This window comes from Calidris pugnax, unplaced genomic scaffold, assembly GCF_001431845.1.
Source record: "Calidris pugnax isolate Ruff unplaced genomic scaffold, ASM143184v1 scaffold41, whole genome shotgun sequence".
In the NCBI taxonomy this organism is placed as follows: Eukaryota; Metazoa; Chordata; class Aves; order Charadriiformes; family Scolopacidae; genus Calidris; species Calidris pugnax.
In genome coordinates, this window is record NW_015094509.1 from 17,948,815 (window position 1) to 17,970,288 (window position 21,474).

At 41.5% G+C, this 21,474-nt stretch overlaps 1 protein-coding gene across 1 annotated transcript; it reads right to left on the minus strand.

Moving 5' to 3' along the window:
* Positions 1 to 1,363: 1,363 nt before the first annotated feature.
* Positions 1,364 to 20,139, minus strand: TNFRSF11B (tumor necrosis factor receptor superfamily member 11b). Its single transcript, XM_014965144.1, has 5 exons — positions 19,814 to 20,139; positions 9,646 to 10,015; positions 5,847 to 6,041; positions 5,302 to 5,526; positions 1,364 to 2,492 (listed from the first exon to the last, which is right to left on the minus strand). The coding sequence occupies exons 1-5, from the start codon at positions 19,841 to 19,843 to the stop codon at positions 2,104 to 2,106; spliced, it is 1,209 nt and encodes a 402-aa protein (XP_014820630.1). The 5' UTR covers positions 19,844 to 20,139; the 3' UTR covers positions 1,364 to 2,103.
* Between the last annotated feature and the right edge of the window lie 1,335 nt (positions 20,140 to 21,474).

Genomic DNA, 21,474 nt, shown 5'->3' on the forward strand with positions numbered 1-21,474 from the left:
AGACAGCAGCTCTGTTGAAGTGATTCCACCGATACATATTTTAACTATACTACTACTTGATACTGTAATTGTGCCACCAATTGCTAAATTGTTGTATTAAGCGGAGCTAATGTAGAAAGGATTAGGATGGAAATGTTTATAAGAAGTATGTGGGATTCCTCTTCTTTTCGCTGCCTGTAAGATTATTATTCTCATTTTAATACCTCCAACACCCCAAACCTCCACACCAGGCAGAGTCATGGAAACATCTGGTCTCTATTTTGCAGATTTGAGACTCTGTTGTTATCATCTTTTAAGCCCTTTAATTATATGTAAAACCAGTTTCTGTTGTAAAAATATTTAAAATACTTCAAATGAATCAACACAAAACTAGGAATTTTTTGTGTGTGTTCAGCACCATTTCTCAGCTACATTGATAAATGAGGTGGTAATATATAGGATGTGAAATATAAAAGGGAGTCCATTCCTTTTGATACAAAAAGTGATGTGAGAATTCAGTGAAAAATGAAACCCGAGTATTTTAAAGTAGACCCATTTATACTCTCTGTAAGGAGAGCACTTCTGATGAGCACCTATATATACCAGGAATCTTTTTCTCATTCTTTACTTAAGATCCTCTCAGCTGTAACAGAAGAGTATTTGTCATACAAGGCTAAATGCTGATGGCTTTTCCATCCTTTACACAAGGGAAAAGAATACGTTGAATACTTCAGCTCTGTTCACGTGATTTAAACAAAAAGCAAGAGCACGGTGTCTCTCTGCAGCCACTGAAGCCTTTGGTGTACAGTGAATGATCACCGGTCCTTAAAATTATGTGACCTTCTGATAACAACGCTCATAAACTCTCTGTTCCCTTTTTTGGGGGCCCATGTCTTTGCAGGTGCCTCATTCTGCAGCTGAGAGCAATGGTAAATGATTTTTTTTTTTTTTTATGTGACCTCTCTGTGCTCCCTTCCTTTAAACACAGTGGCAATATGTGAGGCTTTCCAAGTCCGGCCGGGTCCTGCATCATCTTTTCTCCATGAAATTACAAGCTGTGGTTAGGGCAAAGGTTGTGAGCTCTCCAAGAATGACACTGGGCCAAGAGTGATGCTGGGCCAAATGTGTCTATGGAGCTATAATCAGTTGTATCCCAACTGCCTGGGCCCCCTGAACTAGAACCTTTAATACTTTTTACCTTCTTTTACACCTGTGCAGTGACCGTGAAAACCCCGTGCTGGTCATTGTTTACTTGGCTCACATATTAATTCCTAGACCAGACAGGGAGTAGCAGAGAAGCCAAGCCCAAGATAAGGACTGAAATCCACATGGTCTGCCTTTGTTATTAGTTCCCGCTTCTGAGTCAAGAGTAGAACAACAGTCAAAAAGTAAACTGAAAAATTTAATTGTTTTATAAAATAAGATTATGAAATTCTATGTAAAAATCCAGCTTCTTAAATATGGTACATTCACTTCCTCACAGAATATTTAAATATTCAGGTCACTTATGCTATATTTTCACCATATTTGAATTAAAATCATTGGATAAATTAAAACATCCCTACCAAAAGATACCACAACTTATACAAATAAAACTAAGCAATAATATTTTTTTTAAATACAAAATGTAAAGAAATTAATAACTCTTAGAGCATGCTACAAAATTTTGCCAGAAAAATATATGGGATCATTTTTGTTTAACTAGAAAATATACAGTGTGCTTTTCATTTCTCTTCCTAAAATTCAGTCTCATACAATTTCCATTTAACTTAATAAATATATACAACAAAAATGTTTATACCTCAAAGAATATAAATAGCAAATACTGTAGTAGAGCCTGGTCCGGCATTCTTTTCTCATCCAGTGACTATAGTGGGGCTTTTCAACTCTGAATGTGCAAAAATACAGAATCAGGCTCTTAGTGTTATCAACAGGTTAACAGCTTTTACAAAAGTGATTTTATTAAAAAAAAACTTCCAAAAACACTGCAAAAGACTTAGAGCTATTCCAGTCAGGCATTTCTATAAATAGTAAGACATAATGTAGGAAAACAACGTTCCAGTTTAATTACTGCTGGCAGTAATTAGGGAAAAATAGTCAGTGGAGAATGAAAAACACCTTAAATTAGACACATCTTACTTTCACTGATTTAACTTGGTTCCTTACCATTTCTAAAAGGAGTTTCTGGTGTAATCTATACATTGTAAATCTGTGAAGAAACTTAATCACCTTCTTCATACTTTGGATAGTTGGTTTTGGAAAGTGGTATGTTTTCAAGTGCTTCAGTCCATACGTTAAACCTTTAATGGTGTCTTGGTCACCATTCTTTATTCTCCACAGACTGAGAAGCTTCAGAACTTGCTCTGTAGGTTGACATAGCTTCATTGTGCGCTCAATGTCTTCTTTTCCCACTTTCTTGCCTGGTAAGCTTGCCATGAGCGTATTGAGGTGTTCATAGGTGAGATTCGGGTGGCCAATGTGCCTTAAGACACTATTTTCGCAGAGATCAATATCTACAGGAAGTGAAAAGACAAGAGAGATAAGTAGAATGCACTACAACCTGCACGGCCTGCAAAAAAAATCCACATTTCAAGGTGAATATTCTTTCCTTTTTCACGTTATTTCAAGTAATTCTCTTAGCAATGCTTTTTTCTAAGCAGATGAAAAGCACTTGAAAATTTAATTAACTTTGCAAATGCAAACAACCCCAAATTACGAACAAAGTTAGCAGCAAGTATTTACTGGTATATGCTTGTTTCATCTATGTTGTAAAATGCTATGTGATGAGAATCCTAATACTTGGTTTTCTTCTTCAGAAATGTCCAGGCAAGGTTTTCTAAAATAGTAATTTTTGGTTTTGAAGTATTCTAGACGCTTCAGAGTCTACCATAAGCACGCATATTAAAAAAGAAGAGGGAGAAAAAACAATTTCTGTAGCATCTTCAAATCTATTCCAAGTGGACAAAAGGTCATTCTAATGTGGCAGTTGTTGATAGTGGCTTACATGAAAAGAGTTGGCCTGACTCTTCTTCAGTCTTCACTGTTAGGACTACCCCTCATGAATCTGTGGCCTTAGAGGCAAGGGGGATGGTATGGAGAGAGGAAATTTTTCCTCTAGTAGAGGAGGGCCAGGTTCGGGACCACTTGGCCAAACTGGACATTCATAAGTCCATGGGGCCTGATGGGTTGCACCCACGAGTGCTGAGGGAGCTGGCAGACGTTATCGCTGGACCACTCTCGATCATCTTTGAGAAGTCGTGGAGAACAGGAGAGGTGCCTGAGGACTGGAGGAAGGCCAACATCACTCCAGTCTTCAAAAAGGGCAAGAAGGAGGACCCTGGGAACTACAGACCAGTTAGTCTCACCTCTGTCCCTGGGAAGGTGATGGAGAGACTCATACTAGATGTCATCTCCAAACAAGTTGAAGAGTGGGGGGTTATTGGAAGTGGGCAACACGGGTTTACCAAGGGTAAATCATGTATGACCAATCTGATAGCCTTCTATGATGCCATAACCGGTTGGTTGGATGAGGGGAGGGCAGCAGATGTCATCTACCTTGACTTCAGCAAGGCTTTTGACACTGTCTCCCATAACATCCTCATTGGGAAACTGAGGCAGTATGGGCTGGATGAGGGGACAGTGAGGTGGATTGAGAACTGGCTGTGTGACAGGACCCAAAGGGTAATTATTAATGGAGCAGGTTCAAGTTGGAAGCCTGTAACCAGTGGAGTCCCCCAGGGGTCAATACTTGGACCCGTGCTGTTTAATATATTCATCAGTGACCTGGACGAGGGGACAGAGTGTATCCTCAGCAAGTTTGCTGATGATACCAAACTGGGAGGAGTGGCTGACACCCCGGAGGGCTGTGCTGCCATCCAGCGAGACTTGGACAGGCTGGAGGGCTGGGCAAAGAAGAACCTCATGAGGTTCAACAGGGAAAAGTGTAGGGTCCTGCACCTGGGGAAGAAGAATGTCAGGCACCAATACAGGTTAGGGGTGGACCCGCTAGAGGCAACTACTGAAGAGAAAGATCTAGGGGTCCTGGTGGACAGTAAAATGGCAATGAGTAAACAGTGTGCTCTTGCGGCCAGGAAGGCCAATGGTATCTTGGGTTGTATAGGGAAGAGTGTAGCCAGCAGGTCAAGGGAAGTCATTCTCCCCCTCTACTCTGCACTGGTGAGGCCACAACTGGAGTACTGTGTCCAGTTCTGGGCTCCCCAGTTCAAGAGGGACAGGGAACTACTAGAAAGAGTCCAGCGTAGGGCTACAAAGATGATTCAGGGATTGGAGCATCTCCCTTATGAGGAGAGACTGAGAGAGCTGGGACTCTTTAGTCTGGAGAAGAGAAGGCTGAGGGGAGACCTTATCAACGCCTACAAGTATCTCAAGGGAGGGTTGAAGGAGGAGGGAGCCAGACTCTTTTCAGTGGTTCCCACCGAGAGGACGAGGGGCAACGGGCACAAGTTGGAACATAAGAGGTTCCACTCAAATATGAGGAGAAACTTCTTCACGGTGAGGGTGACGGAACCCTGGAACAGGCTGCCCAGGGAGGTTGTGGAGTCCCCTTCTTTGGAGATTTTCAAAACCCGCCTGGATGTAGTCCTGAGTAACATGCTCTAGCTCTAGGCAATCCTGCTTCAGCAGGGGAGTTGGACTAGATGATCTCTATGGTCCCTTCCAACTCTAGAAATTCAGTGAAATTCAGTGAAAATTCAGTGACTCTCACAAAAACCTCAGTGCTAACATTGCAGCACTATTTCACCTTTGACACCTGTCTTGGCAGATTCAGCACAAGCAAAGAGGTGAATTGGCATGACAAATAGGTACCAGAAGGGAAAAAGAAGGGAAAGCCTGTCTGCGTATTCCTCACTCCCATGCGTCCCCATTCCATGAATGGGGACCTAGTCCTAGTCCGAGCTGTCAGTCTCCACTTTATAGAAAAAGAAATTGCACCCTCAGCTGCAGGCATCCAGCTGCCTCTAACTTGAACAGCCACTGCTCAGATATAACAGTTTCCCAACTTGATCAAAATTCTTCATATATTGTGCAGTCTCAAAAGAGGATCTCGGATGTGACACCACACATGCTTCCAAGGGGGCTACAAGTATGGGAAGAATTCAGTTCTCCACGGATCAGGAGGAGCTGAATTCTCTTCCTGCTTCGCCTCAGCTTCACTGTGCTTAATGCATCAATAAATCTCAATTAGGCCCTGCAGTCCTCTTCAGAGCATAACGTATCACCAGGAGGTATTTAATCCCAAACAATTTTTAAAATGCCATTTAGAATGTTGCTTTTAATATATGTGCTATCAAAACAAGGTACCTTGAATAATCTTCTTGACCATATCCTGCTCTTTGTTTTGCTGCTTCCATAATTTCAATAGCTGGAAGGTCTGCTCTTGGGTTCCGTGCCTTTGTTTAATCCTTTCGATATTTTCTGTGCTAACCTTTGTCCCAGGCAAACTGTCTGCTAGTATGTTCAGCCAGTTAGGTGTGAGAAAAGTAGGAACAGCAAACCTGAAAAAAGCCTCCTCGCACAGGGTTACATCTGAAATGAGAAAAAAGAGTACGTCAATTGTTCTGATCTCTGTTACCCTGCTTCTCTCTGAAAAAAGAAAAAAAAAGGCAAGTAGCAAGGTTGATAAGCAAAACGTGCTTAAAAAGCAAAGTGGTCTTTACAGCACTGTTGATCTCTGTGCTTGAGATGCGTTTGGTCCGACCTACAATAATTAAAACTCTATTGTGGCCATCACCACAGCAGTCAAATGGTTACGAACCTAGATATTTTTATCATAAATGCTGATACATTGTTTTTAGCTGTAATTAAAGGTATGTTTTCAGTGCGCTCTTCCTTAATATGATACATACCTATTCCACATTTTTGAGGTGTTGTATCTGTATTTTCCTGACAGACATTGTCACGAACTGCATTTCCCTTCAAGGCTGTTTTGAAACCCAGTGCACTACAGTTGGTGTGCTTTAGACAGGCTGCTTTGGACGATGTTTCATTTGAGAAAAATCCTTCTGGACATCTCTTACATACAGTGTCACTCTCAGGGGTACCTGTGGAAACAGGAGAACAATGCATTCAATTACGCATAACTTCAACTTTAAAAAAAATGCACCACCACAAAAATAAAAGAAAATATTCCTCTCAAAATTATCGTGCTGCTTCTTTTCACATTTCTGATTTATGAAGGAATCACATTTAGGAAAAAAAATAAACACTTTAATCTTTAAAATCAAAAATGATTCTTTAAGAGAATGATGTTCCTGCTGGAGTAAGAAAGTAAATAGCATGCTTACATACACTTGTTACCAAGTTTAAAATCAGTAATTGCCGATTAAATCAGTAATTTAGTAAGGTAATATCCTTAAATCAGTAATTACTTGAGTCTACTCAGACATTACATGATGTCTGACCTTCATCCTGCAACTGTACAAATATTCCACAAAATAATTAAATAGCAAAAGAAACTGCTCTAAATTGTGCTCTAATACCTGCTCAGAACCTTACTCAAATGGGTTTATTTTGAGCTAAAAATATAACTCAACTAAGTATCGACTAAAGAACCTATGAAAAGTATTTTCTCTACTCAAATATTAAATTATACAGGAAAACAGAATTTCAGTAACATTTTTGAACTTTTTTCTGGGCTTGAATAAAATATTATTAAAAGCAAAGAAAGTACATGGTCCAATAAGCAAAAATATTTAAAATATATATATATGTTTTACTTGGTGTTTTAATTACGCATAGTTTTGCTTCAGAATCAAATATATGATATAACAATAGAATAACAGTATATCTTTCTATTGCATTGACAAAGAGGAAGAAAATAAATGCATGAAATCTGAAACAATGCAAACAGTCAAATCACCAGCGGCAGGAAAATAACAGCACCAAGAAATGCTGTATATTCACTCTTAATTAATCATTATTCAGCCAACATTTAAGCAAGTGTCTAAAGTCTAATAGCTAATATTTCATTATTGAACATGAACTTAAGCATGTGCTCAAAATTTTTTGGAAAAAATTGGAAATTATATTTGAATAAGAAAATGCCTCCATCTAGTGTATTTTGGAAGTATTTACATGTGGATGATTATTTTAATGTTAGCTTTTAAGTAAATTTTATTTATTTGGGGCATTTCCTTAGAGAAAAAGAGTATCAATCTCCAGTTTTCAACCAGCCGTGAAATAAAGTGTAATACTTGCATACACCCAACCTAGCACTTCTTTCATCAGACATCAAGTGGAAACAAAGGAGAATTTTTCAGTTGTGTGTCTGAAAATCACAGACCCTGTATACTGCCAGACCCTGGAAATCCTCCACCCTCTGCAGCCAGCACCCAACCAGCAGCAGCAACCTCTGCCCTTGCATTTTGTTGCCCAACGTGCGCTGCTGCAGCCCTGGGCTGTACGAAACTCCAGCCTGCACCTGCACCTGAGTGGGCAGCAATTAGCTTTGCTGAGAAGTCTGAATTTTTAGCAACTTTCCCTGCTACAGACACGCCGCTGTTGTGTTCTGGCAGCGAGGAAGGGGAAGAAAGGAGAGTCCCTGCAAACGGTGCGTCGTTCCGCTCAGAGCTTCCTTCTATAACCTTTGCGGCACGAGAGGGAAATAACCCGGATAATCCATCGAGTGTTCTCAGGGTCGAGCATAAAGTCACCTCCCAGCTTTGCCAGCTTCTGCTTATCTGGCCACTCTTGTTCGGGGCCCTTCTGCCGCTCCCTCCAGTTCTCCTGGAATCCCCCATCCTCCCCAGGGAACCGGCAGCCGCCGCCGGGGAGCTGGTGCAGCCCCGTAGCGGCTCTGCTTCCCCAGCACAGTGCTGCTAAAAACTCTCAACATGCACAGGGCCCACCGTGGCAGAAAGGAACAGAACCTTAATCTGCACTCACAAAAGGGGACTGCCAAAATAAAGCCATCTGCCCAGTGCAATCACGAGTGACCGGCAGTGGGGAAACGGATTGCTAATGTTTTAAGCTTTGAATGAGACACTGGAGCTCACCATCTCCCTGTGTGGTGCTGGAAGCATGTTTCTCTACACTTGGGTTTTATTTCACCTGAATTTACATTGTTGCAAAGTTCAAGGCTATCATATGGCAGAAACCCGGAACACATTATGGGCCATGATTATTAAATTCTTAGTCGATGCCTCATCTCAAAAACTCGCTATTGACACAGAGGGATGCAATTATTTTTACAATGTTTTCATTTCTTCTTCGAGGTCTGCTTGGGTTTAGCTGCTTCATTCTGATGGTCTTTTAGAAACCAACTTTCCAATAAATTACACGATCAGACAATTTATCTTCTTCCAAAGTTTGTTTCATTTTGAAATGAGGATTCAAATTTGTCTGCCAGGGTTTCACTGTGCTCACGGGGATGCAGCAGGCTGGTTGCTCAGACAGTTTATACTTTGTTCGTCTCCCAAATGTCTTTCTGAGAACTTTGTTTCTATCCCCGTTTGACTTGCTGCTGAGGTACAGCGGAACACATTAACCCAAGCTCCTGGGTATAACGATTTAGGTTAATGAAGGTTTATAATATGGAAATGTGGTAGCTGCCAGTGGAAATGCTTAACAGTGGCAAGGGCATTAGAGTAATGCTTAGCTAACCAATTACTCGGGGACTAGTGAGCAGCTACAGCAGCAACGTTACTCCTTACGTCAAAAGTTGTTCTGCAAAGAGATGTTCATCACCCAAGAAAGGATTCCTGGCCTGTCATTCATAGTAGGTCTAAATTGTACAGGCCAGCTGTAGTGTTTCTCACTGTGTATACATAATTCCTAGAGAAGTAATTCTGCAGCTTGGAGACTGGTTGCCTATGGGTTCATGGCTGAGGTACTTTGATTCCCTTCCTCACTGCTCTTCTCCGGGCAGTTATCAATCTCCGCTACAATGACAGCTTACAATTCTTTCAGGCTGTATTAAATATGGAAGCTAAACTGGCCCATGACACTTGCCAAATGAGAAATGATGTATTTTGTTTTGAGAGAAGAATTTATTATTGGTTTAACAATTTATGTTGTCTTAAATGAAGAATACACTCTGCTGAAAAGCACCGCTTCGCTCTGTAACCCCACCAGACCTACAGCACAATGCCAGCCCGCTTGACAAAGAAATGGTTGTTTGTTTGATAATAGTAACTGTTTCCCTCAGAGTTCCACTTAGGATGCTGATAATTAATTATTACCACATATTGCTGTGATGCTAGAGCTATATTAATATTGTTGTAATTATACACTTGGTGTCAAACACGTAGTGCTCCTGGTGTTTGTCAAGATATACAGTTGCTTGAAACAGCAGATTTCAAAATGAAAAAACATTATTATTTATCACACAGAGAAATACTACATTCCAGATAATGTTCCTTTAAAAGAGGTAATCCATCATGTTTCTCATTAGAGTGCAATTTGCTACATTTGCTACTGCCATTAAGTTATATATTACTGTAGGAGCAGGATATTCCACTGAGAAATGTTCCTTTGGCTACAGTCCAAATGATGCAGGCTAGGAACAGGTTCAATTGGCTTTACAATTTACTGTCCTGTAATTTCATCTGGAGGAGCCTCTTTTCTAATCTTGCAACTGCCACACGAGCAGCCGCCACGCGGCAGAGCTCTAAATGAAGCCTGGGTGTATTGACAAGGGGTACGTACCTGGCTGGGCCACGCCGAACCCGGGAGGACACTCCGTGTGCTTCAAGCAGAACTCCAGCTCCAGGTACCTGCCTTCGACGCACTGGCAGAGGCGGTCCTGCGTGCTGGTGCACTCCTGCTTGACGTACTGCAGCTCCTTGCAGACGGCGCTGCAGTACTGGCACTCCTCGTTGCTGTTCCACTCCTCGGCGTAGTACTCATCCGGGCACGGGGCACACTGCGTGGGGCTGCTGGCCGTGCAGTGCCGCTTCACGTAGCTCCCGGGAGGGCACTGGTCGCACAGCAGCTGGCGAGAGGTCCCTGGGTCATAGTGGGAATACTTGTGGGGAGAGTCGGCCTGGATGGTCCACCTCACCGAAATGTCCAAGAGCTAGCAACAGGGAAACAAACCATCGCTCGCTTTAGTTCCGGGGAGCACCACAGTCACGAAGAAACCTACGCTTTAATGAGTTTATGAGTCTAATCATATCATTATCTTCAAAAAAATGTTTGTGTTAGAAATTTTTAAAATATTACCCAGCTTCTGGACTCTCCCATGTCTGTCTTAGAATGGGAAAATTTTAGGATCTTCCCAGCATAAGCACATCCTTGTTCTTCCAGACTTTTAGATCCTGTTCTTCTCCCATTTACCCTTTTAATATCACTTTTAATATTACTGCCTGGCACCACAGGATCTGGCCTATTAATATCATTGGCAACATGCTTGATGAACAGCAAGGCAGGGATTATGCATGACTGTGTTTTTAAGTACCACATCAGATGCAAAAGAAAAGGTACCTGAACTTACAAATCTGTCCAGTGTATTGCACCACTACCACGGATATCTTTAAAGCTGATTCCTTACAATATTCTTTTTTACTAGCAATGAATGGTTAGAACAATATAGGTTCCTTTTTAATGCCTTTCATTTGATCTTGCACTGAAATGCAGCAGCTCCGGGGATAAAACGTGGCAGCTACATTGAGTTTGAATATGCATCTTCATGCAGAGGTAAAGAATGCTGCAGTTTAGGAAGGGAATATTAAGGACTTAATAGCGTGAACTGGCAGAGGCCAGGCTAATGCTTTCCCTTTCTATCTAAAATCATAGATTTAGGGCTGCCGTGAGGACCTGATTCAGTACCTGCACATGTCATGACCCTACCCTTGCTCTGCTTCCTGCAACAGTCCACTTTGCTGGTACGATCTAAGGAGCTGAGGTGGTCCTGTCCTTCTGTAGAAACAACCTCCCTGTCACATCATTTTGGTCTTGTACCTTACAATTTGTTTCCATGATTCCATGAACCTATCAAAAAAACCCCTCTTGGGTTTACCCCCTACGTACTGCCCTGAGCCCCAGGGGGTCTGCCTGCAGGTCACTCTCCCCACTGAGAACCCGGATCTGTCCCAGTGCTGCATTACTGATGGGCCACTTCTCTTCTAAAACCTGTACGTTTTATAAAGATGAAGTAAACTGGCTCTGACTGAAGATTTTTTTTTAATGTATCTATTCAAATTGTAGATCCAGCTGACTTGTCTTTGTTGCTTTTTTAATCCCAGCCAGATAATACGAAGTTGCCAAATCAATTGCAAGAACATATTTTCCTCTTTTTCAATGCATATGTCCCCAAAGTGTAACTGGAATTAACTCTTTTTATTCATTCAGACTCTATGTTTCTTAAAGAGGTTTCGTCTTGAGGGAGTATAGCGACAGGAAGACGGGTAATGGTTTTAAACTGAAAGGGGGGAGATTTACATTAGATATTAGGAAGAAATTCTTTCCTGTGAGGGTGGTGAGACACTGGAACAGGTTGCCCAGGGAAGCTGTGGATGCCCCATCCCTGGAGGTGTTCAAGGCCAGGCTGGATGGGGCTTTGAGCAACCTGATCTAGTGGGAGGTGTCCTTGCCCATGGCAGGGGGTTGGAACAAGATGGTCTTTAAGGTCTCTTCCAACCCAAACCATTCTATGATTCTTTCTAACGGCATCACTTGTGCCACAGCATGGCAGTTTTTAAGTGATAGTCTTACTAAGGTTGAAAAGGACAATTTAATTTACATCTGCATTAACACAAGTCACAGAGTTTGCACCAAGTAATATTGGGTATCTAAATTAGGAACTCTTACTGGTTCAGAAAATATTCTTTAGTGCATTGTCCTGTAGCCTGTCTATGAATCCACTTTTTATACAGCTATACTTAGACACGCTGAAGCACAAAATGCAGATAGTATGGCTATTCCTCAAAGCCTCTTCCAGTTACCCTGGACTAAACCCTGTAACTTGTCCGATCTGTGATTTCTAGAGGTGGAGATCCCACTTTTTCATGTGGTCTCAATGCACAATCTCTTCCACTGTGAGAAATTCCTTATTACTCATTGAAGTGCAATGCACCACTCCATTTTTCTTAAATGACTGGATCTGTTTCATGCCATCTATTTAACAAGAGGGTGGAGCACATTTTTTAATGGTGAATGGCTTTCCATTGATGAAAAATACACCCACCTTTGGTAAATCTACAGCTGTTGCTCTAGTAATAAGGAATTCCTGGTAATCCCATTAATTTTTGATGTGGTCAGGTTTTCTACTACAGTTTTTATTGTGTAACAGATAATATAGCATCCCAGAGTCCAAGACTTGCATGGACACACACATTCCCTTTGCAGAACAGACTGTAACATGTGGCACAGAAGCTACAAAGACAAGAATCAACCCATATTTCATGCAGACGTCCGTGGAAACCCAAGACAATACCCAGCACAGATGAAAATCTGACACCGTGAAAATGATTAGGGACAGCAAGGAGAGATACAGACAGCACATCCTTGTGCAGAAATGCCAGTTTTCCTTTTCTGCAATGCACAACCCACAGCGAACCCAAAGCTGCCACTGCAGCAGAATCTGCTCCTCTGGGTCATGCCTCTGCCCTTGGTCACACATTTTCACGTCCCAAATGGTTAGGTGGACCATTTCAGGACTGCCCAAGTCCTCTCTGCAACATGCAGGAGTAAAAACAAGAATATTTTCTCTATTTTCCTGACTCAGCAATTTACATTGGAAATCACGTATGAGGCAAGTGAGAAGTTTTGCTGCAGGAGATGATTCAGGATTAGAAATAATTCAGATCCAGTGATCAGAGTACAAGAACACGGGGTTTTGTAAAGAAAAATGGAGGCACTTGCTTCCTGAAGAACCTACAGCTATGTGAAGCATGCCAATAAAAATTGGAAATAATTCAACACAATTTGAAAAGAACTGATTTTAAAAACTGAACAAAACCATACTTGGACAATATATGTTTGAGACCATGCAAAGTTTTGCCTTTAGAAGTACCAATAGCTATGAACTATTAATGGCAACCAGAATACTATTAATCTAAATAAGCATAACCAATAACCATAACAATAGGATCAATAAATAAGTATCACTAAAAGGATGATCAGCCTTTGCATTTGATTTTTGGTTTTGTGTTTTTAAAAGAAAAGCACATCACACCTGTCTTCCCTTCCTTCCCAGAAACACACATTATGGAGCTGCTATAATCCATCCGTCCACCTACCAGTGGCTGAGCAGGATCCAACTCTTTTATTTAGTAAACAAGTATGAGAAAAAGCTCTTCAGTCAAACTAAAGCTATAAATGCAATTAATATTCCAGTATTTTACCAGAGCACTTTATACATAATTTTTAACATAGAGCCAGATTGCCATTACTACTGCTGTTTGACTACTACAATCCTATTAGTACAGGGAGCTATGCAACTCATTGCCACAGGACATTGTAAACAGTTGAGTTCAAAATGCAACTGGACAAAGTGATGAAGGAAAATTCTAATAAAGGGCTATTAAAAATAAACATCACTTTTAGATCAGGAAATCCCAAACCACAAATTGCTTGAGTCTGGAGGAGTATTTTGGAAAAATATCGTTATTTTTCTGCCTTTTTCTTCCATCTCCTCTATGCACCAGTTCTCAACCCCTGCCATAGACAGCATATGGGGCTTTTTAGGGCTGTTTGTCTGCATTCATTTTTTCTTAGATCCAGTACATCCATCAGTATGTTGTTAACCACATTTCTAGAATCCGATCTCCAACACCACATTTTTTCATAAGACTACTGTAGGTCACTTAATAATACTTACAGATTAGAGCAGCAAGATTGTATTCTATGTAGACTAAAAACACAGGAGTATTCTGAATATTAATATGAAACTTGAAAATCAAAAGTTATCCTTGAACCTATGTCAAGTGCCGAAGTAGAAGCAATCTATTTTTCAGAAGTTTTGCAAAAATGCAGGAAGAATGATGGAAGGTAATTAAGTATAAATTTCACTAGTTTTACTGCAGCAACTTGACATGAACAGCATGAAAAGCCTTTTCTTGTCCCCGAGCTCACAGAATAAGCTAGAGGGGGACATCTCTAAATTGTCCTTTCTACTGGTCTAACACCCACTGAATTTGTGCTTAGATTAGCAAGTTGGGTCACCTGTTACAGCAGATTTGTAGAGCAAAACAGATGGTGCTGAGCACCTGACACCCACATTATGCGTGATTCAGGGGGGTTATTTTGGACTAACTTCAGTCTGTTCTCATGGACTGAGCATGCATTAGTGCTTACAGTGCATCTGGTGCGTCTCTGGAGTCTGTCTCTGGATTTACTTTCATCAATCCAGTTTACTTTTGTAAATCCACTTTGTGCACTTCAAGTCTGCTCCAACGTGCAGACTAAAATACAGTAAATAAGGATGATCAGAAAAGGCCCTTCAAAAGCATGTTCCTGAATCACATTAAAATGCTAATTCAATGCATTTTGTGTCTTTCCTGACATTTCTCCTCCTAAGCCATGCTAGGACCAACTTGTTAGCAAATTCTCAGTCACATAAAACCTCTGATTGACCTGAATGCCCATATTTAAAGATGGGCAATTTACTAAACACCTTAATCTCTGCTGTGAGGAATAGCACTATTTGAATACATGAAAATGCCATGATCTAGTTCTGACTGGGTAGACATAGTGCTTAGAGACATGGTTTAGTGATGGTTTTTATCAGAGTTAGGTTGGACTAGATGACCTTAAAAGTCCCTTCCAACCTAGACAATTCTATAATCTTATGATCATTGGTCTTCCTCAAAGCTTCACAGAAAGCAGGATTTCTCCCTAATCCTGCTGGTACTGGCCTTTTTGCACTTGCTAGAGAAGGTGGCACATTCTGGTTTTAAAGGAGAAAGAAACAAGTATAGCTTCAGTTTGCTGGAATAAGCATGTTCACCCTTTAACCCGAAAAAAACCAAAGCTGGAGTCTCCCAGTTCTACACTTGGCCAAGTTATGGATCTGTCATTCAGATGATTGCACAGAATTCTGTTCATCCTTGTTTAGGAAAGTTTATTTCAGCCCAGAAGAGGTATCAAGAAATATTGGAAGGATACAGAGAGCTTCACCTTTAAGAGGATCTTCACTTGTTCAGTATCTTGGCAATTCAAAGCAGTGCCTATATATTCAGTACAGGTAGACATGAACACACACAGAGAGAACTTTGTCTGTTAAAGGATAATGCCGTCAAACGAAAAGGGGATTCTCGCAGCAGAGGAAGTTTGGGAGCAGCCTTTTACTGAGAAGCAGGTGCAAGAAACTCAAGTAGTTTAAATATAGCTCCCAACACATTTCTGAAAGCCATTTGGTTTCCTGGAATAAGTTTCTTTCAGTTTTGAACCCTAAACACATCTTTTATATCCCAATACCAATGGAAGCCTTGTTCATCTTGTTCATCTCAACAAACTAGCTGTTACTCTGATTCAGAGCGCACGCAATTGCGAAGGGTTTTCCTAGGGGTACTGAAATACAAAGATTAATTTTAAAAAAAATCCTGAATGTTTTAATGTGTTGTGGTATTTTTTCCCCTATGAATATGAAATACTATCATAAGTATTGAAATGAAATACTATCACAAGATAATTAGTAAACCAAAACAAAACCTACGATCATTAACTGCATCTATCTACCACCTCATTGGATGAAATTTACATCTAGTGTCATGGGCTCAGTTCTGAAAGGACTGAAAAACTCAGTCCCTGTCCATCTCCTTGGGCTAAATCCTGAGTACCTCTCAGGATGGCCATATCCATGACAGAAGTTGGGATAAACTGTAAGTACTGAAATATAACTCTAGCGTAAGTTACTGTCATGCAAGTAAATACTGAGAAATTATTAAAAAATAAGTTACCCTAGGTTAAAAAGTAATTCTTTGATTGTGTCACTCAACACATCAGGCCTAAAGCTGTATTTTTCTGTACCATCTTTATGTCAGCATACACAAAATTGTCAATGCTAACATAAAAGGCCTGTGCAGTCCATTTATTTGAGCCCTCCTTAGAAGATGCTTTTGAAAGAGAAATAATGTGATAGTAAAATTTCATTTCAGATCTTGGGCATGAAAAAAGTACACACCCTTTTCTTTCATCTTTAAATGTAAGGCAAAGAGCCACTTGCTTTTTCTTGTTGAATTAAAATGAACTGGAAGACAAAGCATATAAAGCAAAAATCCTTCAAGCATCATCCCCTTAAATCACTGCTTTGTGCGAGAAATGAAAGTGGCTTTTCAGCATATGAAAATATTATTATATAGCTTGGGTTTGCGGTTTTGGGTTGTAGACCAAAGGAGAATGTTTAATTTGCTGAGAAAGATAAATCTGTTTCTGTTTTGCATTCCACAACTATTCTGAAGCATATTTTCCTGCGTGATAAATAATCATTCAAGGCATCTGTCAGATCGCTCCTAGTGTTTGCATTGGGTTCAAAGTAAAACCTCACAACTCTCCTACTTTGATTTCTACACAAAGTATTTGGAGAAAGCTAAGGCAGGAGGCCTTCACTTGCCCTCAGCCCTTAGGCAGAATACCTCATTGAAATCATGCACAGTCTTCAAAGAAATCTCAGTGACAAAATATAGCACCGATCATATTGAAGAGGTCCTCCTAATCAATAGCTTGTCAAATCAAAACACTATCTCTAGATTCAATACATGACAGTGTGATGCTCAATCAGATCCACGGTTGTCTATTTCAAATAGCCATCATAAAATATTTGTCGTCTAGAGAGAAATGGCTCCTATCCTCCTGGGAGATGCTCAAATCTCATTGTCCTCACCTTGCTGTTGAGGGGGCCCCATGCAATCACCAAATTTAACCTCTTTGGGCTGACAGCCGAGCAGAATGGCCTAACCCGTGAGTCGCTGCAGGCTCTCTGAGAGCACAGCCAAGAGGAAGCACCTTTGGGCAGACCACAGCTGACCATCAGGTGCACGACAAAAGCTAAATCAGAGCCTTTTTTGCTGTTTTGAGCTTCTCTTATGAAGCTGTTCCGCCACTCCACCAACAGCTTCAATGCAACCTGCTCACCTTGGACATAACAAGACCTACTTCTGTATGGTCTTTGTGAAGTGCAGGCTGCTCTTTTATATCACAAATATAACTAGTGACTGTTTAGAGCAACCTGTATTCATAACTGAGGATACCAACCGCTGTCTCCATTTCTCTACCAGCAGAGCAATACGTCAACAATTCAAATGTTTTAGAGACTTTGTGACGCAGTTAGTTGCCACTCACAAAGCAACTTAGGTCTCACAAAGCAATTTAAGGATCTACCATATTATTTCATTTTCAGTGGTAGGAAAATTACATTCAACTGAAGAGGAGTTTTGCATCTTATAAAAGAAATGTTAAATTGAAAGTTTTTGTTTATGTGAGCTTCATTTGCCTGGAAGCTTGTGGAAAGAAGAAAAGACAAATGAGCTACTCACCAAAAGATGTGTCTTATAACTCATATTTTGGAATGTTATTCACTAGAGTGACAGTGGGATTTAGAGAGAATCCAAACCTGGGATGTTACCACCATGACTACAGTCTGTCTTTGCACTAAACAGAATTACTAACAACTGACCATCTAGCTAGAGAAACAGTATGTCCAGTATTATGTACAAACAGGTGTTTTTCTCCAGGAAGACCATCCGAGTAGTAAATCTACTAGGATGAAAGTTAAATATAGAAGGAACAAAATTAAAGTTTCTGTGAGATTTGAACAGTGGGTGTTACTTAAATTATGTCAATATCTTTTAAAAATCCTTCTGGTAACCTTGGTGTTTTATTTTTAACCAAGACACATGCAGACAGACAGAAAGCAAGTCAGACAGAAAGATAACTCCTACCCTCGCGGGCTGCAAAGCCACTGCTGCCTACACACAGCAAACCCAACAGGCAGGCCAGAAAAAGAATGTCACATGCAACCAGAGATCCAAAATAGAGAAAGGTCAAGTTTAAGGGTCAAGATAGTTACGTGACAAGTAACGAGATCCAGCTCTGGGGAATTTCTTTCAATTCAGTCTGATTTCATAACACTTGTCTGTTTGCAAGCAGTTTTAGTGTTCCAGCAAACAACATGTACATGTGTGCACCACTACAGCAGGTCCCTTTCTGAAACCTTAGCAAAAAGGCGAAGGCTGAAAATACATCATGTCCAAAGAACCTTTTTTAGCTATGGTGTCTCCGAACTGGCCTTAAGGTATGTAAGCCAAACACACACAACTTTTGAACTGCTGCTATGCCTCTTACAAGTGTTCTTATAAAACAGGTACTAAAACTACTTTTCTGAGTTCTAGCACATCTGACAGTACTTAAACTTCACAATAACTTTAAATAAATTGCTTTTAAATAATAATTTAAAGAAAGAGTTGAATGATGAAGCTCTCTGGTATGTACTCCTGCCACTGACATATTTCAGCCCTGGGACTCATCTGCCAGAGGATTATGCTGAACTTCACCAAACACTATTACTTTATGGAAGAACATAAACAGGCACATTACATTTAATCAAAATCAAAATGCTGATGTGATTATTTTATGACAGACACAGATAAGAAGCCAAGCCTGTAACAGGCTATTGCTGAAATTCCCAGATTAACTTCCTGTACTTTCATATAGACAAAGAAGGCACAACATCAAATACAAGATGAAAAAATTGTCCTGTTTCAATTTGCTGACCACAAGCGTGACAATTTTTGCTTCCCTTGCACCATTAATTACTTTGGGTCTGTTTCTCAAAAAGCTCTTTCAAAAAGTTGTGCAGAGAGTAATAAACACGCATTACTCATCGGATCCTGGAAATCTCACTGCATTTATAAAGAGCCTTCAAAATAAATGGATCTCAGTGCTAATGCGCTGCCACAACATTAATGCCACTGTACTCACCAAAACAACCCAGGAAGAAGCTACCGTGCAGATATGCCTGACAGCCTGTTCTGGATATTATTTTTTAATGTTTTTCTTTGAATGCTTTCTTCTCCAAAAGATTAATAGCCTCCAAATAGATGTTACACAGTATTTGTCTGTACACAGGTTTTAATTACTCTGACACCATACACAATTCCATATGGCTAAATGACACTTTGAAAGATTTACTGCACTGCTAACATCTCTAAATTTTCATCTGGAACTATCTCGCTAAATCACCAAGTAAACAAAAACTTATTAAAGTGAGGGCTTACACCGAAATTAGTAACAACTTTTTCTGTAATAGCTACTGACAGAGCAACTAATTCATCACTTTCTCGCACTTGAAGCTGAATTTTCTAAGCAAGCAAAAACAAGCACCACATGCTTGTGCTTTTTGCTGGAGTTCACCGTGGTTTTCCCGGGTAGGAAAGCCAGCCCAGTATCTGAGATACTGACCAGTGCCAGTGCAGCAGAGATTACAGAGGCAGGCAGAGATGGAGCTTTTGTAAATCAAAAACAAACATCCCAGCCTACAGTTTCTAAATCCATTCCTAGACACAGTGCTTTGTGTCAGCACGTTATAATGAAACCTTATAGAAGGAGAGAGATAGGGAAAAAGGCAAAAGAAAAGCAAATCATGTCACTACCTTAAGAATGGAATCAAAATCCCTGCTGCCTCCCTGGAGCTGGATGTGTCCATCGCACTCCAAACCTCACCAGGAAAGCTCGGCATGATGAAATGAAAAGGGTTTACCAAGAAAACGGAGAGAAGGCAAAAAAAAATGCCCAAAACAAAAAAAAAAAAAACACAAGGGAAAAAACAAAACAAAACAAAACAAAAAACCCCTAAGAAAAGCCGTCTGTCTTTACAGCCTGATCTCTGAAGCTGTAATGCATCGTAAAGCCTATCTACCTCTCTGAAGGGACTTACCACAAGCGTGCAGCACAGGAACTTGTTCATTGTGGTCGGTGGAAGAAACCTCAGCGAGCTGGGAAATCAGGCAGAGAGTCAGCGCCCGCTCCAGTCTCCTAGCAGCCTGCTTACATCCCCCAACATTAAAGACACGATATATATATAGTCCCGGTGTAACAGGAAGCTTTGGCTCAGCTTTGATCACTCATTCCCTACCATGACCAAACTTTTCTCTCTCGCACTCTCTCTCTCCCCCTCTTTTTTTTTTTTTTAAGGAACCTGTAAAACTTGATGACTTAATGGAACCCTTTGAGTGCTGTAACCACAGACTGGAAAATGCAGGAGGGAGTGTCAGGGGCTGGCCAGGGGAGGGTTTAATTGGGCTCTGTCTGGCTGTCTGTCTGTCCCCCCCCCCTCTTCCCTCAGCAGCTGGCTTATAGAATCATAGAATAGTTTGAGTCGGAAGGGACCTTTAAAGGTCATCTAGTCCAAGAACTGGCCAGGACACGTGTGCCCCGGGGGTGACAGCAGCTCTCTCAGCGCCCCAAGCTCACTGGAGACATGGTTTAAAAATTCTAGCCCCAGCCCCAGGGCAGCACGGCCGCCTGCTCACAGGGCTCTCCAGCACACCCGGGGCCGCCATTTCCCTGTGAGGAAAAGGGCTGCTTTTGGCTCGGCTCCCCAGGGGTTTCCAGGAGCGGGGCTGGCTGGGAAGCAAAGGCCAGGCAGGGGGAGGCTGAGGGGAAGGAGGATCCCTGCCGGTTTCCCTTTCCTGCTGAGGCAGGAATGCAAGGAATGGCCCCGTTGCCCCTGCCTTCTGCCAGGGCAGGCCTGTGCAACACCACGGGTGTCCAGCTGCCTGGGCCACCGCTGACCAGCCCCAGCCCCACAGGGCTTTGTGAGGAGGAGAGACCTGGGGGAACGATATGGGGCTTTTGCACGTGCGGTTGTGATTTTCCAGGGACATCCAGTGTCCGGAAAAAAGGAAGTCTTAGCGTTTTCAGCAAGCCCTTGTCCACAGTACAGGCCCCACAGGGGCCTGTTCTTCCTTCCCCCACCTACCAGTCAGTGCTTTTAGTTAGAAAAGAGCATTTTTCTATAGCCATAATGATCAAACCCTGCTGGTCTTGCCTCCCTGGATTTCTCAGAGGCCTCCCTGGAAGCCCCAGGCAGCTAGCATGTGCCAGGCACAGAGCTGAGCGTGACTGCCCAAGCAAAGGTGCGGAGAAAGGATTTCTTCTCCCAACCTGCAGATGTTCAGAAAGTGATTATGGGAGGCTGTGGGATCCTGGGGTAGAAGCCAAACCCAGATGTGCCTCCAGTTTTCACAGATGGTTTTCTCTCCCTTTTCACAGGCCAGACCAAAACCTCAGCTCTGGATATTCCAGCTCTCGAGCATTTGAAATCTGGGGCCCACGTTGGCTCTGGGTTGCGCAGTTTTGCCCCTTTGAGTCACAAGACTGTGCGGGATTGGCAAAAGAGTGAGGTGGAAAAAGCCTGCATGTTTTTTCAGAAGAATTCAGCTACGCTAAGTCAGGAAACCATCGTCTTAAAGAAGGACAGCCTAGGCGCATTCCTCCTTACACATCTGTAACCGTTTGAACACCCATCAAGCATAGCCTAAGATTGAAACAGATGCTGATTACACTCATCAGGATCATAAAAATTCTAGACACCTG

Coding starts and splice junctions, on each gene's coding strand:
- TNFRSF11B (XM_014965144.1), bottom strand. CDS start 19,843: ATGAACAAGTTCCTGTGCTGCACGCTTGTG. Junction 5,527..5,846: donor ACCTCAAAAATGTGGAATAG/GTATGTATCATA, acceptor TTCTCATTTCAG/ATGTAACCCTGTGCGAGGAG. Junction 2,493..5,301: donor GGTCAAGAAGATTATTCAAG/GTACCTTGTTTT, acceptor CACTTCCTGTAG/ATATTGATCTCTGCGAAAAT.